The sequence below is a fragment of the Galleria mellonella genome, unplaced genomic scaffold (genome assembly GCF_026898425.1).
Source record: "Galleria mellonella isolate WM207_F2 unplaced genomic scaffold, CSIRO_AGI_GalMel_v1 utg139, whole genome shotgun sequence".
In the NCBI taxonomy this organism is placed as follows: Eukaryota; Metazoa; Arthropoda; class Insecta; order Lepidoptera; family Pyralidae; genus Galleria; species Galleria mellonella.
In genome coordinates, this window is record NW_026441995.1 from 4204304 (window position 1) to 4221551 (window position 17248).

At 35.3% G+C, this 17248-nt stretch overlaps 3 protein-coding genes across 4 annotated transcripts in view; 2 read left to right on the top strand and 1 right to left on the bottom strand.

Moving 5' to 3' along the window:
• Positions 1-1474: 1474 nt before the first annotated feature.
• On the top strand, positions 1475-3775 carry LOC128202617 (actin, clone 403). Its single transcript, XM_052903548.1, has 3 exons — positions 1475-1595; positions 2184-2544; positions 2666-3775. Exons 2-3 carry the CDS (start codon positions 2195-2197, stop codon positions 3444-3446), a joined length of 1131 nt encoding a protein of 376 aa, XP_052759508.1. The 5' UTR covers positions 1475-1595; positions 2184-2194; the 3' UTR covers positions 3447-3775.
• Positions 3776-5641: 1866 nt separating this feature from the next.
• LOC113510802 (slit homolog 3 protein-like) lies at positions 5642-10153 on the top strand. Its single transcript, XM_026894341.3, has 3 exons — positions 5642-5992; positions 6846-7085; positions 8679-10153. The coding sequence occupies exons 1-3, from the start codon at positions 5771-5773 to the stop codon at positions 9462-9464; spliced, it is 1248 nt and encodes a 415-aa protein (XP_026750142.2). The 5' UTR covers positions 5642-5770; the 3' UTR covers positions 9465-10153.
• Positions 10154-13639: 3486 nt separating this feature from the next.
• The window catches only part of LOC113510654 (klaroid protein-like), a 39521-nt gene continuing 35912 nt past the window's right edge, over positions 13640-17248 (bottom strand). For both annotated transcript variants that reach the window (XM_052903590.1, XM_052903591.1), the window contains one exon: positions 13640-15646. In XM_052903590.1, coding sequence (XP_052759550.1) covers positions 15368-15646 — 279 coding nt within the window. In that variant the 3' untranslated portion in view covers positions 13640-15367. The remainder of the gene's footprint in view (positions 15647-17248) is intronic.

Genomic DNA, 17248 nt, shown 5'->3' on the forward strand with positions numbered 1-17248 from the left:
TTATTAGCCTTCAAAATGGAAAAAAGAGAAAATAAAATAAGTTGACTGAATATCCAATACAGAATTTCCGGAAACCGGAACCTCCTTACAAAAAGCAACGTGCCTGCCATTGCACGGAGGTCATCCATACTTAGTATAGTAGGTAAGTACTTACCTACTGAAATGGCCTTCTTGAGTAAGATTATTAAATATAGTACGCAATTAGGTATGTTATGATGACTACGTTTTTACATGGGAACTGTCATGGAGAAAATAATTAATGATAGCTTTAAAAGAAAGATAAACACATAGGAGGTACTACATACCGACAGATAATGCAACGTCTTTAATATAACCTGAACAAATTAAAAAGTCGGTTCAATAGTTACATCTTCATAACATAGTTGCGTTATACTGCTGTCATTGAATGGAATACTCGTCACAACTACCAACAAAACATTTATCTGTGTGCGCAATATCTCTACGACGACCGTTGCTGGCGTGCACCAATCACAAGACGGGATTATACCGATTGCCATATATGGCAAAGCGAACGGTTGCGACAAGAGGGGAGCTTGGGCGAGTCCAATTGTAATCGAAAAAAAAATAACATTCTTATTTCAAATTATGAATAAATGCATGACATCTGTCAATTAGGTTTGTTAATGAAGAAGTGTTGCAGGTCGTTAGGTGATAATTGAAACGAAAATTGTGGTAAATTTTGAAATTGTTTAGCACCTGCAGTAGGGTCTGTTGGGCGAGTCCATTGTGTCGTGGCGCCGGCGTAGTGAAGCAAAGCGACCTCCACAAATCCACACTCCGCTACACGAGCGAACGATCGCGGTGCGAGCGAGTGACAGAACAGAAAGAAACCGGCCGGCATTTCTCACGGATCGTTATTGCTGTATTCTGTTTTTGCTAATCTTGTGGTAAGTCAATTAAATAATTGTCTCTAAACTTACATATTTAAATAAACTTACAAGCATTATATTCTGTTGCCATTTTATATATTTATGGCAGTAGGTACCTAGGTATCCATATAAATTCTTATAAGCTTTTAGTTTTAAGTAAAATACGCCTACTTGGTAGGCTGCTGTTGTAATCAATGAAACTAATTCAAATGTATTCCTGCCTATAGTTATATGTGCTTAGTAATATAGAATACGATTTGGCGGAGTGCCAAACTTGGACTTTCCTTATCACACTGCGTTCAATCCAGCTGTTGTTATCGTTAGTCCAATATAATAGACTAGACGATCGACTCTGAGAATCGGTCTGCTTGCCAAGTGCCCAATGTGAATTCTGTTGGAAATCTTCGTTATCAAGTGGCGCGCTATCAGTGCCGGGGGTTGCGCGGACAGCGGGGGGGGGACGCGCAGGCTCTCTGTAGAGGAATACCATATATGGTCACGAAACCTCACGTATTCTGTGATTGGTGGAGAACTGCCGCGGCGCGGGTAGGGGCGCCCCGATAACCAGTCTCATTTATATACTCCGCCTGCCGCGCTCGCCGACATTCCACGAAGTGAGCCCGAGTTGAAGTGTTGTACAGCGTTACCGAGGCTGTGCAATAGCGATATAATTTATTTATTTATAATAGGACTATTTAATTAAAAGTAAGTTGAAATTGATATGCGTTTCATCTCCTTTGTGGTGTTTAGTGATTTTGTGTTGTGATGAATTAGTGCAATTAAATTGTGAATGTGCGGTCAGTGACACGTCGTTTAGGGTTGGGCTGGCAGGGTCGCACGCCCGGCCGGGGAATCGGGAATAGCCGGTTGTGGTAGGGCGTGGTCGGGTTCCTTATAAGCAAAATTTATTGCAAATTTCATAATTATTTTTTAACGATTTGAAAGTTCCGTTCAGTGTTCCACTTTCTCGTTTAATGAGAGGTACCCACATCAGAGAAATGTCGCTAAGTAGCTTCATACGATCCAAATGCTTGCCACATATAGTGTCGGGGCCTCTTGTGTTAGACCTAGCCATATTTGGATTCCAAGTGCGAGACCATCGTCCACCCACTTAGCGTATTTCTTAATAGTCGCGTAGGTCTTCTCTGCCCACGTGTCACTCTATATGGGAATGATTGTTATGTTACTATAATTTAGGTTTAATTGTAACTGAAAAGTTAGAATAATAAAAGCGTATAGGTGATGTTAAGGTATACGATAGAGTTCGCTTATCGTTAATTTAATTATTTTCAGACTAATTCAGAATGTGTGACGACGAAGTTGCAGCATTGGTCGTAGACAATGGATCTGGTATGTGCAAGGCCGGTTTTGCTGGGGATGATGCTCCCCGTGCCGTTTTCCCCTCGATCGTTGGACGTCCTCGCCATCAGGGTGTTATGGTCGGTATGGGACAGAAGGACTCATACGTCGGTGACGAGGCCCAGAGCAAGAGAGGTATTCTCACCCTCAAATACCCAATTGAACACGGTATCGTTACTAACTGGGACGACATGGAGAAAATTTGGCATCACACTTTCTACAACGAATTGCGTGTCGCTCCCGAGGAACACCCCGTTCTCCTGACTGAGGCCCCGCTCAACCCTAAAGCCAACAGGTATGTTAAAAACTTTGAAATTTACTAAATAATCATATAATTATAACTGGGTACCACTGTTCATTAAGTACGTACCTGTCACTATCAGTTTTATCTAACAAGTAAAATGTTTTTATTCCAGAGAGAAGATGACACAGATCATGTTCGAGACCTTCAACACACCGGCCATGTACGTCGCCATCCAGGCCGTGCTCTCCCTGTACGCGTCTGGTCGTACCACTGGTATCGTGCTGGACTCCGGTGACGGTGTCTCGCACACAGTGCCCATCTACGAGGGCTACGCACTACCCCACGCCATCCTGCGTCTGGACTTGGCCGGCCGTGACCTCACAGACTACCTAATGAAGATCCTCACAGAGCGAGGCTACTCTTTCACCACCACAGCTGAGCGTGAAATCGTTCGTGACATCAAGGAGAAATTGTGCTACGTCGCTTTGGACTTCGAGCAGGAAATGGCCACCGCCGCTTCATCCACCTCTCTGGAGAAGTCGTACGAATTACCTGACGGCCAGGTCATCACCATCGGTAACGAGCGATTCCGTTGCCCTGAGGCCCTCTTCCAGCCCTCTTTCTTGGGTATGGAATCTTGCGGTATCCACGAGACGACCTACAACTCGATCATGAAGTGCGACGTCGACATCCGTAAGGATCTGTACGCCAACACTGTCTTGTCTGGAGGCACCACCATGTACCCGGGCATCGCCGACCGTATGCAGAAGGAGATCACTGCCCTTGCACCGTCGACGATGAAAATCAAGATCATCGCCCCGCCTGAGCGCAAATACTCCGTCTGGATCGGTGGTTCCATCTTGGCCTCCCTCTCCACATTCCAACAGATGTGGATCTCGAAGCAAGAGTACGATGAGTCCGGACCATCAATTGTGCACAGGAAGTGCTTCTAAGCGCAGGACGCGTCGCTGCCTCGTGCAGCCCGCGGCCCGGTCGGTCGCGCGGCCGGCTGCTCAACTCAGGCTTGTAATCTCCGTTAATTAATTTAATTGTACGTAAGATATTATATGTAATTAAATCGTAATAGTGACGGCAGGACGGAGCGCGGCGCCGCGGGCGCGCCTCGACCGCCGGCCTCGGTACTGCACTCGCCAAAGGATCTTTTGTAATCTCATGAATGATGATTGTATGTGCTGAAACGGATAAGACTACTTTCTTACTAGGTCATTTATAAATTATAAAAAATTATGAAAATACAAAAAAAAAAATCCGAAAAATTTAACTTGTCTTTTAATTACCTTTTAGTTCTATTCTCACCCAGGACCCTTTTTCAGTTAGAACAAAAGTAATGAAAATGATTGTTCGTTTGTTTTTCCCCATCTGCTACTATAAACATATAGGTAGGTAGATTAGTAATTGGTACGAGAGCAACGCTCGACATTGACCTACGTACAGAAATAGAACGACAGTTTTATACCGACGACGCGTAGCCAATAATATCTCGCTCCACTACTCTATATATATATATAAGTAAATGCATAACCAAGTAAATTCAGTTCTGTTCTTGTAAAATTGAGTTTTTTTATGATAGAATTGCAAACAAGTTCACGGCTCTTATATCATGTAAAGTGACTGTAGTCTTTAAATAAGGAAGATCTCATTTAGCCCAGCGTAACAACGTAAGGGTTTTTATTTCAAATCTACCGTCCAATATCATTATTTTCATAATTTAGAAAGTCTGTTAACAATGTCGTGATTGTTCCAAAAACAGGTCTACCTTAACTTACCTTTTTCAACCAACTCCAAAAAGACAGTTCTCAATTGTTTTTTTTTTTGTTTGTTACCTCATAGCTCCATCAATTATAAAATCAATATTGGCAGGGCGAAGTATGGTATTAAAAAATTGTGAGTAGATAGAGATAAAAGTGGTTAGAGATTAAAATATATATGAAAGGTGTACATACATGAAACGTAGAACTATCTCTTTTAATATATTAACAACCAACCAGTATAAGCATTAACATAGTCGTACCTAAAGAAAAAAAGGTGGAGATTTCTCAATTCATTATTATTTGAAATGATATATAAGGAATCATTAATGTTTTTATGAATTTATATAAAAATATTTATGTTCCGCGCATTATTATTTACATATATATATATATATATATATATATATATATATATATATATATATACGCCTTTTTATATTCTGTATGTAAAATATATCGTTTAATATCGTGGATATATCGTCTAATATGTGGAAAACTATAATCGAATAGAAATTTATCAAAATCATTCTCCATTTTAAAGTCGTTTGAAAATTATAATTAAGGATCATTAATCTTACTTGTGAGCAAGACTTATTTCTAAATATATCTTATATTGTGACATTTATGTGTCTTATCTATGTAATTTACAAGTGCAATAAAGAATACATATTGTAATTTATTATTTGATTATTGTGACTAAATTCAATTCAAGAGTTAATCGTTATAGTCGTATTGTATTGTTAATAATGGGGACTAAGAGCCTCATGGCTAGCAATATACCCAACTAGGTCGACCTCTACGTGCTCCTTCCCCTGGAAACCATCGTGCTGAGTTCCAGGTGTATTCATCACGATGGGCTAATTGACCAGCCTTTTTATTCTCATCTATCACCCCTCATTGGTACCCCACCAGTGTATATCGTTAACGCAGGTGGGGTAACATTCCATTATTTGGGGGAAAAGGGTTTGTTAGAAATGGAGAATAAAAATCCCATTGCTAGCAATATACCCAACCAGGTCGACCTCCTCGCGGTTCCCCCTGGAAACTATCATGGATAATTCCTGACGAATTCATCATGATGGGCTACCTAACTTGTTTTCATTCTCATCAATCACCCTTCACTGGTGCTCCGCCAGCGTATCCCGTTAGCGCAGGCGGGATTACCATACCATTTTCACCCATCGAAAAAAAAGTTCAACCGCTTAGATTAATAATTTTTGATGTTAGAGTCCTTGTGCTTGAATCTAAATGTAGTACGCCAATCAAATACAATTTCATGTAAAACGAACAATACTTATGTTTAGTCAATGAAGATAAAACTCCTTGTCTTTATTATAAAAGCAAGCGGTTATCTTATCGTAGTGATTAGATAGGTGTTGTATGTTCGCATCGCCATTTGTCAACGTTCCATTTTTATATTACACCGTTTGAGTCAGTGCATTTTCCTTTAAGAAAACAATGCACCTGAAGTTTTCATCTGAACATATCGTGTTAAATCATAAGAAATGGGGTTAAAGTATTGTGCTGTATTTGTATTATGGTTCGCCAGTATAGTTTGTGGTCAACTATGTCCGAAACAGTGCGATTGTGATATGGAAGACGGTTTGAACAGAGCGACCTGTAGTAATCAAAATATTATAGAAGTCGACGTGGGAGTGCCGAGAATTGTTCAAGTGTACAGTCTTAGCCACAACGCTATTACAGAATTGGATAATTTTTGCTATAAGGTACGATATTTTTTTTTTGGAACAAATAACGAATCTGTCTCTAATTGGCTCTGTCCCAGAACAGACTTGATGTTTCTTTACAAAATGTTATCTACGATTTCTATAATATATATAATGGGAAATTTCTACACATAATATGTATTTTTTTTTTTAAAAAAAGGTACGTCTATCAGCTGTGTAATATCCCTAATACAAGCGCGGTTTACTTTGGGACTAGATGGCGTTGTGTAATATGTCTAGTAGAGGGAGGGGGGAGAGGGGGGGGGGGGTTATTAGTAATACAGACTGCCAGTCCCATTGCTAGCAATATACCCAGGTGTATTCATCATAATGGGCTAACTGAACTACTTTTTCATTCTCACTATTATCCCTCACTAGTGCTTCGCCAGTGTATACCGCTAGCGCAGACAAATAAATATACCACTAGATATATATTTTTTTTATATGGATGACAAAACCATATAAAAATATATATATATCCAGTGGTATTTATTTATCTGACTCATGTATCGAATTACTTCTTGATCTTCCTTTTCTCTTCTACTTTCACTTGCAAAATGTTTTTTTTTTATGAAATCGCTATATCGTCTAAAGTCAATATTCTCAACGATTTTGTCAAAATCGGTTCGCTTCGTTTACTTTATTTCTTACATGTATTTAACTTTGAACGACACGACGGTCACTGTATTTACTTCAAAACTAATTAATGAAAAATATATGTATTGATCTAAAGTTTACTGTCTATGTAATATTTATTGTTATCGCTCCATACTTATTGATATTAGAAAGAAATGATTAGGTAAGATGTTTTTGTATTGTCTTTAGAAGTTATCAACGATTCTATTATTTGCAGGAGATTGGTTACAGTTCGCTGAAAATTTTAAATTTATCTTACAATCTGATATACTGGATTGGTTTACACGCGTTCGCCGGTTTGGAAGAGTTGGTGCAATTGGATTTAAGCAATAACCGGCTGAGAGACATCCAGTCAGATTTGTTTTCGGACACACCAAAACTAGATATTCTCGATTTATCGGGAAATATTTTCGAAACACTGAAAAACGAACCTTTTATAATACACGACAAATTACAGGTATGCCTTTTACGTATATCGAGATTATACTAAATAAAATCCGCGGCTTTGTTCGTGTAGATTAAGATAAGAAGCATCCCATGAATTCAGGATATTATGGTCATTGAATTTCATTAAAATCTGTAATAATTATCTTCATAAACTTTTTATTTACAAATAGAAATTAATAAGATATAAGATAGAAGAAGAAATTAAGAATTAATGTCTTTGCAAAAAAACTCAGGCATCCTTGGATCACATCGCCTCACAATCCGTTAGTTGCGAGTTTGATCTCGTAGAATACCAGCATTTGTTTTCTTGTATTTTTAATAAAAAAAAAAAATACCATTATCATATCAGCTTTAAACTGTCAACTGCTGAACATAAGCATCCCTCTTGGGGGGTTTTGACAGTAGTTTTAAAAGGGATACTGCTGTCCATCCCTCGCCGTCCTTTGGTCGATTCTTACGACACCCACGGAAAAGAAAGGGGTGGTCTGTTCTACGCTGGGACCACACGACAATATATATATATATATATATAAATATGTCATACAGTAATACAAATCTACTGCTTACTCTGAGACTAGATGGCTGTGTAATATTTCCAGCGGTATTTATTTTAATGTAAGTATGTATAGTTGTTTTGCTTTGAAGTGTCAGTGTATTAATCACTGAGACAGAGAGATAAGACGTTATATTCGTCACTTTATTCCACTCACTCACTTGCCTTGTCGTTATACTCCTAGTAGGCTATAAATAAGAACATCATGCATATTGAATGTGGCATGATTAATCATGTTACTGCCAACCACAAGAACGAGAGGGGGGACAGGCTTTGTTAGTAATGCGAACTACCAGTCCATTTGCTAGCAATATACCCTAGTAGGTTGAGTTCCAGGTGTATTCATCACGATGGGCTGACCTGCTTTCATCTTCATTTATCATCTCTGCTGCTCTGTCAGCGTATACCGTTAGCGCAGACAGGGTTACCATTCCATTATAAGTCATTAAAAAAAAAACATAAAAACGAGAAATCAACGTCGTGACCAACCAATATTTTATGTGCCATATGAAGGATACCAAAGAGTATATAATTAAGGGATACATAAAAATAAAACATGGTTAAGATTATTATGTCATATATGAGCACAAAGAATTCCCAAAGAGGGTTGACGTCAGGCAGGCGGCCGGTCGTAAAATTATAAGCCAAATCTTTTTGTAATATGGATAAAAAATATATTACGCCAAATAATAATTGAGATAAGGGTAGGATGATGATGATGATGATGAGCACTAATCACAAACTAGTCTACAATTGGATAAAAAAGTTCGCGCATGGTGATATTTTTCATTATATCAGCCGTTTATCACCAGTGCGGTATGATAGGTGAGGATGGTTGATAGGAGGAGAGAACACCCTGCAACTCATTTGAAGTTGCTATTTCATATAATCGGGAATCGCCGAATGAAATGTATATGTATATGTACAAAGTCACCAATCGAGAATGCTTCTCAACAACGAAATAGATGTAGCATTTAATTCCAGTTGTCTCATTTACAGAGGATCATTTGAAATTAACATTTTTTATGACTGTAAATTTTATATTTTCAGGTACTAAACTTACAAAACTGTCGAATCAAATTATTTCCGGAGAGACTTTTTAAGCGACTGCCTAATTTAAAAAAATTGGATTTGAGTCAAAATTATATAATATCATTTAAAACCGTTGTGCTCGAACCATTACGCAAGCTAACTAGATTGGAATTGAAAAATGATTACTTGAAATGCAGTTCAGAATTTATCGCAGCTGAGGCTTGGATAGTGTCACGTGAAATATCATATTCAAAACAGTGTCGGAGGTCGAGACCTAAAATGCTTGAAAGAATGATATCTGTAGTAGAAGAGAATAAAGCAGTCGATATAAATGACGTATGGAATGTGACACAGACTGTGAAGAAAAACACAACGTTGCCAGCAGTTACCAGGGACACCAATAGAACACTGACACCGTTTGAGAAATTTGACAAAGATTTTTCAGCGGTGCAAGCGCTCATTATGGGTCTCGAGATAGGCCTGGGTATTGGGATAATCGGCACCTATATATGGCTGAGGGAAATTTGTAAATGTAGAAAGTGGAACTGTATAAAAACGCAAACAGAAAGACAGAGGCGGAGAGCTCAGAGAGTAGCGGATGGAGATATGAGAGCAAATTTACTTTGGAGTAACGTGGTGAATCCGGATTTGGCGACTCCTCCGCAAATACGTAGGGAGCTTTCTCTGCCTGATGGTAGCACTCAGTTTCGAGCCCAAAGAATTGCAGTAGACGCGGTTCGGTTACCACCAGACAGGTGCGAGACACCGCCGCCACCGTATCACGAATGTCGCATCAATATATAGAATTACAGTTTTAATATTACTATACTGGGGGTTCTACCATAAAATGAAATTCCGAATTCTCGGAGTCAATTTCGTGTTTTTGTTCATACCAAAATCGGCCTAGTAAAAGGAGCTTAAGATATTGTTCGTCACAAATCCTGCCATAAAAGTCCAAAGGGACAACATTTTAACATTTTTAATATGTTTATACGATATGTATTATGTAATTTTAACATCAAATTTGTGTTTCGTTCAGCCCTGAAATTTCAAAAAATATTTCATGGCCCTATGTTTATGTTTGAAAGATTTGTCTTTGAATACGGTGTTTTTCAAACATGTTTAATCATGTCTCACAAAAATTGTAGATATTTATTTCTATAGCAATGTACAAGTATGTTTATAAGGGGTAGATGGCGTCCAAAAAATAAATTAAAAAATGTTGCTAGATTTAGAGGTCATAGTATCCCGCCAGACCAAGTTAATGTCTGATATCGGGCAAATTTTTTCAGTCTACTATTTGTGAGGTGATAGAGTGTATTTGGACCAAAGTATTTTTTAACTAAGTCAAATAAAAAATTATTGGTGATAAAGTATAAAAATGTGTACTGCCAATTTTATAAGGTACCTTAAATTTACAAAACTAAGTATTGTATTTTTATCAATTTTGTATTAACGTAGGAATATAGGAAATAAATCAGTAAATCACACAATGATTTTCAATTTTCAAACTAAATAGAAAATACATTTAAAATAAAAATAATTACTCCATCCGCAGCAAACAGCGGAACCGAAGTTACAGGAAAAAAAAAGTATATTTTAATTTGTGCTCAAACTGTCAACAGTTACAAAGATTTTATTATTTTCTTGATTCGTTTTTTTAAGTAATAAAAATATTATTAAAATAGTAGATTCTTTATTGTACACAAACATATTGTTAAGAACAATTAATTTTAAACGTCATGTACAAAGGCGAGCTTATCTCTAATAAGAGATTTCTTCCAGTAAACCTTTCCAAGTGAATTGAATTTTTATTTAAAAACAAAAATAGGCAGATAGATAGATTCGTTAGAATTGACACGAGGATATGTATAAACGGGTAAAATTCTAAAAGTCATAAATAAAATACTCATTTATTGAAATCGACAAAATAATAGTCGTTAATTCATACAACTTTTATTTCTAACATCACAAATATTTTCACATAATTACATAAAAGCAGTATAATAAAACAGTTTTAAAATTCTTCTACAAATACATAAATAAAGACGCAATTGAACATAGTTCTAGTAGATATTCTCTATATTTAGTGCCGTTATCCAACTTTCAACAAATAAATATAAAATATGCAGGCCAGAATATCGTGTCCTTGGATGTTTGATGTTTTTCATAAACATGTAATAAATTTAAGTTAATATTAATTTGACTTTCGCGAGTGTGAGGTAGAACGAATTAAATACACGATAATTTGTGCTTGATATAGGCGCGGTGGACAAATAGAATTTACTTACTTCCTATTGAAGTACATACTATGAAAGTCTGTAGCATATTAGGATACTTAAAATAGTCACGTTATGCGATACACAGAGTAATTCTGTAAAACCTAGTCAAATTAAATAAATTATAAATAACTATTACGACTTCAACATGAGATATCTCTTAGTCTCTCTTTTACTCTTCAGACTTCCAGTTAACCAGAATTGTATTATTTCTAATAAATAATAGAACAAATAATATTGCGGTAAACATTATTAAAATTTACTAGGGTTCATTGTAAATAACAAGGTGATGATATTTTTTTTTTAACTTAGTTTAAAATTGGCCAAAGAGCTAATGAAGCTATAGGAGGCTCACTATAATATTATTTGAAGTTGGATTCAAACACATACATTGTCGTATCTACTTTAATATATACATATATTTTATAAACACAAATGGCGTCAAATAAATAAAAAGAACACAATTCGACAAGAAACCGGAGACAGCGAGATAAACCGAGATGTGTCTGTGTGCGATCATAGCTGCTGAGTTGAATGTATTTTTCTTTCATTATTTTATATTATTAACATATTTAGTATTCTATATTATCAACACGAACACTGGTTTATTTATTAATATAATATATTAAAACATTTTTAATTTGCATCTAGCCCCCAAGAAACAGTGCTGACTTAGTTCAGAGACTTTTATAATTCATTTTAATTATTCATTGTAAAATAAGTTTAAATTACACCATTGTTACGAATAAAGAAGATTTTTATTTATTTATTTACATAAACTAAAATCGTATAATTGTCTCATTTCTCATCCTCACACATGCATGTACCTATATAGACTCTCAGTAGTATTGTATACAGAGCTAGCACACATGGGTGACAAATTTTAATAGTATTCGTAACTGAGAGATATTCATGGGTTTATATAACACATACACACAGCACGGTAATAATAAAAGTAACAAATGAGTCATATCACCCATGCTTGATAGCTCTTATAACATAAATATACTTTTTGGTATACAATTGTTGAATCGCCATCACTAAACACACAATTTCGATTAAAAAGAAAAAAAAAACTGAATAAATTAAAATAAGAACACATGATTTCATTATAAACGAGGACCGAAGAATATATTAAAAGAAAAATGTTAGTGGTAACTTTTACAAAGTTATTACTATATACTAATTTATATTACTATATTATATATTTAGTGCGGATAGGACATAAAATAAGACTGTTTCAAAATTTAAACAGACATTTATAAAACAATTTCATTAGACAGATCGACATAATTTTTCTAAATTTCAAATCTACATAACTAATATGACTCCATTATTATGTAAAGCCAATAACGTTAAGAGAAAACTACATAAGCATTGTGACGCTGCGATATCCTACCAAGTTTTGTGATTTACTATCTCAGTACTTCAAGTCATATAGTAATTCGGATTTATTAACGACCCGCCCTCTTCTGACGGGTAGTAGAGCATATATGCTTACATTTTTTGCATCAGCTTGCTGCGTTGAGTGTGAACTAGATGAGTATAGGAAGCTATCCTTAATAAAAGATAGACATATGCCATCGCGGACTTTTTTGTAAACCTATAAAAGAGAAACAATATCACCATACATTGTTTTGTTATATCTCAAGAGGATAGGTAGCGTTTTTGATGAAAATTCTCAGCCGACTTGATTTCTTTTGACATCTTGAACAATTAACGTCATATTTCAATAAACTGACACAAAACAATATTAATTTTTACGTATAAACCTTTAAATCAATTTATTTATTGACAAAAACCGCGTTAAAATTCGTTGCGTAGTTAATTAGTATTATAGTTAGACTGTGTAGAGATCAAACTTAAATAAAGAACGCATTTATTGTATTAATAGAAAGTACCTACTCTGCACACTAGTTTTACATTACTATATTACAAACTACCCTCCGCAAAGTAATTATTATAAGAAATCACAAAACTTGAGAGCAAAACGTGACATTTCTTTCTTGTGAGAACTACCTCTAAATACACTATTATTTTCTGTATTTACATGGAAATTGGAGTATAAATCGACAACATTTTCAAATCATTATTGTAAACTGTCATAACTATAATTCAAGTACTTATATTTGTAGTTCATAATAATTTCAGTTACATGTACAACAATCAGGGCCGTAGCGAATCTAATTTTCTTGGGGCCTTTAATTTTAAAGTAGGGCATTAGGCCATTCAAGGCAATGCATTGGGCCTTTTAAAGTAGCGCATTGCCCCTCAATGCCTTCTCTCCCCCCTAACTACGGCCATGACAACAGTGTATGCATATTAATGTTTGTTGTAAGTTTTTTTGTCATTAAATTCACTGCGTAAAATTGATTTCTCTAGCGTCTCCGCAATGACTACATCAAATAACCTTGTAGTTCTGGATATCCAATTTTTAAACATGCATTATTGGGTCGTAAGTTAATTGGTTTGGTCTCAATAATTGTCTGACGGATATATTTTTTACAGGGACCACACACAAGCTAGCAGCCCATCTGATGGATAAGCATCATCTATAAATATGACCAATAACATGTACATAAAAGCACAGTGCAATATCTATGGTGTCTCTCAAACATTGCTATATCTAAGGACCAAGGTGTTATGCTTCTGTACTCTGTAATTTCAGTGTATCGGTTATTTATTAAATCTGTCGATGCGGATGTAGTTTCAAAATCATTATTACATTATGAACAAAGTATTTTTATGAATCCAATGAGACGATTATTGTTGGACTGCAATACAGAATTTCATGTGTCATGTATTTGAGAGGTAGGTCAATTTGATAGGTTCAAAAATGAAATTAAAACTGTCTTTTTATGTGTACAAAAGAAATACAGCTTAAGTCGCTCATGTGCAATTTGGTGCAATTCTTTGTATAAACTAATAGGACAGTGTAATGAAGTCAACATTTATTTGTACTCAAAAATCTTGTATTAAAATACACAATTTTAGTTTTCGACCTTATTTTTTTTTTTATAGAATTTAATTAAAATCATTATTAAATTATAAAGTTGAAGATTTTCTCCTAAGGAACATAAGTTGAAAAATACAAATAGTTTTGAGCCTTCCTTACTAACTTGAAAGTTGGATCTGCCATCTTAATATGTGAGGCATTATTGTTTATATCGTTTTTGCTCATGACTTTTTGAGCGAAAATATCTATTTTATCAATAGAACATTAATATATTAATATTAAAATAGAATAATGGTAATGATTTGGAGTTATTCCTATAATAACAGATGGATTTGAACATTGTTATTAATATAATGTGAAAATAAATTTGTTTTTTGTTACCTTATAGCGCCTTAACCGATCACTATAAAATTTGGCATTTATGCACTGTATGGAATGGTTAAGCGGACGAAATTACGGTAAATACTAGTATAACAAAACAAAGCATTTTGAGTACAAATATACATTGACCAATTGTTTTATCATTTAATTAACCTAAAGTAAAACCTAATAAGATTCATCCAACGTTAGTAGGGCCGATGGGCTTCCACTACCGACTATATTAGTTAAAAACAAGTGCAAACGCTTATATTTATATTGGCATATTTATAACGTAAGACTAGTTCAGTTTTTAAGCCTATACAAACTATTATGTAAATTTGGACGCGGCTCATTTAGGCGAGAACTGGGTGACAGGAATTAGTACAGAGTTCTATATCTCTGAGACAGTCAATAGAGTTTACATGACTCTATGATTGACTTCTTTTGCCAAGACCAGGGCCTGATTATAAAAAAAAAAGTCTAATACAAGTAAAATTTAAGTATCCATTACGTATCACTGAATTTCAACTTAATTCTATTTAACTTTTTAAAAATATATGCATTTGATCGACTTATTTAAACATTATAAAAAATAAGACAAAATGGTGTAGACACTCTTTCCTAAAAATTATGACTCAGTACCATAATTGTTACACCCGTCGTCAATAGAACTTTGTCCAACTTACTTGAGAAAATTACTATTAAATATTCAGAATCTTAACCAATTTATAACAAACTTAAAATATGTTTAAAACCTACCAATAAATATAGATAAAAATGTACTCAAGCTATATAACTAAGCGTATCTATCTAGTGGTCATTGTGCGTGTTAAGTCCTTATCCAGATTAAGCACATAATTGTAAGTCACTATGTAGTCAACAAACAGATTTGTACTTTTGATTTTATATTCTATGTGTTAGTAAATTAAAACGATTATAAAATAAGGCCACACCTCGCTCTCACGAGCTAATTATTATCCAGGAATGGTCACTTCCAAATTCAAATTGAACACAACTTTTTAAATGGACGTTTTACGAACGCACATCGCACATTATCACTTCACATATTCAATGTACAATAAAAAAAAAATCATAGTTTTTTTTTTCAGTCGCTACGACTCGCTGTCTTTGATGCTGTCTTCGGTTGCTCTTCTGATGTCTGAGAGCGGGTTGCCGTGTACACGAAAACGGTAGACGCACGTGTACGTCGGGTTGCCATGATTGCTCTCGACTCTCAGCTCGATGATGTCGTATGCAACAGGGTAGTCCACGCCGCCAATGTTTGTTGTCTTGGGATATTTTACGGGGAAGTACTGTATGGCGGTGCCGTTTGCATCGTACATATAGTCGCCGAACAGATGTGGTTCTGGATCCATTTCGCCATGCAAACCCTGGAATTAGTAAAGTAAAAAAAAAACGTTAAGATTTACTTTGTTCACATTCATGAATAAGCCAATTGAATAAATACATTCTAATCACAATCGAAAACTACTTATGAAAACATACCCTAAAAGGAACAGATGTGAATATTATTTTAGGATCTGGAGAAAACACTACTACTAGTTCAGGCGGGCATTTGGAGCCTAAGCAAATACGTTATTATGTGATACATATGGTTGATAATATCAATAATTCATGAATATGTTGTACTACGTTACTTTTAGGGGTTTATAAACAAAAGTTACGGATATCAAAAAGATAAAACTTAGTTTATTATATTTTTTTTTTACAGAAATGTTCTAATTTTTTTGTTGGAACCATCTTGAAAGAGCCTAGAAAATTCTTTATAATTTTAATTGGTTAATACTAAACATAGGCCTCCCCCATAAGGAGGGGTCGAAGGAAGGAAGGTTGCCAGTAGTTGTCACGCTTGGCAGGCGGATTAGGTTAGGTGATGTTTTAAGAGGGACGTTGCTGCCCATTCCTCGACCATTAAGTTCTTTTAGTCGCTTCTTACCACACCCTCGAGAAAGAAAGGGGTGGCCCACTCTATATTGGAACCATATGGTGTTAGTCTGTTCATGCGTGAAAGATAATATCTACAGAAATGCACGGTGAAGGACCGCTATTTATCAAGATGGTCGAAATAAAGTTAGCTCGTATGCAGATTGTACGGTAGTGAAATTCACCAATCGGTATTAATATTAAATAAGGAATAATTGCTCTGAACACTTCCCATGATAGACGCGATAACAGAAGCAAAGAGAGGCAACATCTTTACGCAATGCATGGACATTGTGTTGAAATAAAAAAGTAAAATAAAAATACAGATAATAAATAAGGCTATCAACAGAAATGTGGAATTGAAATAAATAAAATATACTTTAATTGATTTAAAACACAATTTATCCAATAATAGCCTAAAGCAGTGGGTCTGGAGGCGAGTATAGTCATCTGTAGCCTAGAAGCAGAATTTTGCACGGGCGTTTTTTATTTGACATTAAGTGAAAGTACTTAAATGTTATATTAAAATATGCCTCCAAGCAGTAAATAGGGTAATTAAATATTGTATGAAAGTCACCAATAAAATATTAGATTGGAAACACAGCTAGTTTCAAATAAGGGTATGCCATAAGAAGTAATGTTCACTCTAGCCATAGTCAACTACATATGGTGCGGATTTTAAGCATGACTATGAATCGAGAAATAAATTGTAGTTATAGAAATTAAATGGGCTTATCAAGATACCTAAAAGGAATTTTATCTATAATATTAACAGTTTTGTTGAATCATATTTTAAATAAACTATTTGGGACTTAACGCAACAAGAACGAAACGTCAGTAAAAAAATCTGGTTTTTTTGGAACTTAGAATGGCAAACAAGCTGACGGCCCACTTGATGGAAAGTGGTAAGCGTCGCTTATAGACGTGAGCAATACCATGGATATAACAGAGTATACTGTTTCGCCCATGATACCCCCCATGCGTTGACATTCCTGAGGACTCAGGTGTTATTCCTCTGTACCAAGTAAATTCACGCCATATCCCACCCT

Excerpts from the sequence above, each read along its gene's own strand:
- LOC128202617 (XM_052903548.1), top strand. The coding sequence starts at position 2,195 with ATGTGTGACGACGAAGTTGCAGCATTGGTCGTAGACAATGGATCTGGT. Across the intron at positions 2,545-2,665 it reads CTCAACCCTAAAGCCAACAG|AGAGAAGATGACACAGATCA; the intron begins GTATGTTAAAAA and ends TTTTTATTCCAG.
- LOC113510802 (XM_026894341.3), top strand. The coding sequence starts at position 5,771 with ATGGGGTTAAAGTATTGTGCTGTATTTGTATTATGGTTCGCCAGTATA. Across the intron at positions 5,993-6,845 it reads TGGATAATTTTTGCTATAAG|GAGATTGGTTACAGTTCGCT; the intron begins GTACGATATTTT and ends TATTATTTGCAG. Across the intron at positions 7,086-8,678 it reads TAATACACGACAAATTACAG|GTACTAAACTTACAAAACTG; the intron begins GTATGCCTTTTA and ends TTATATTTTCAG.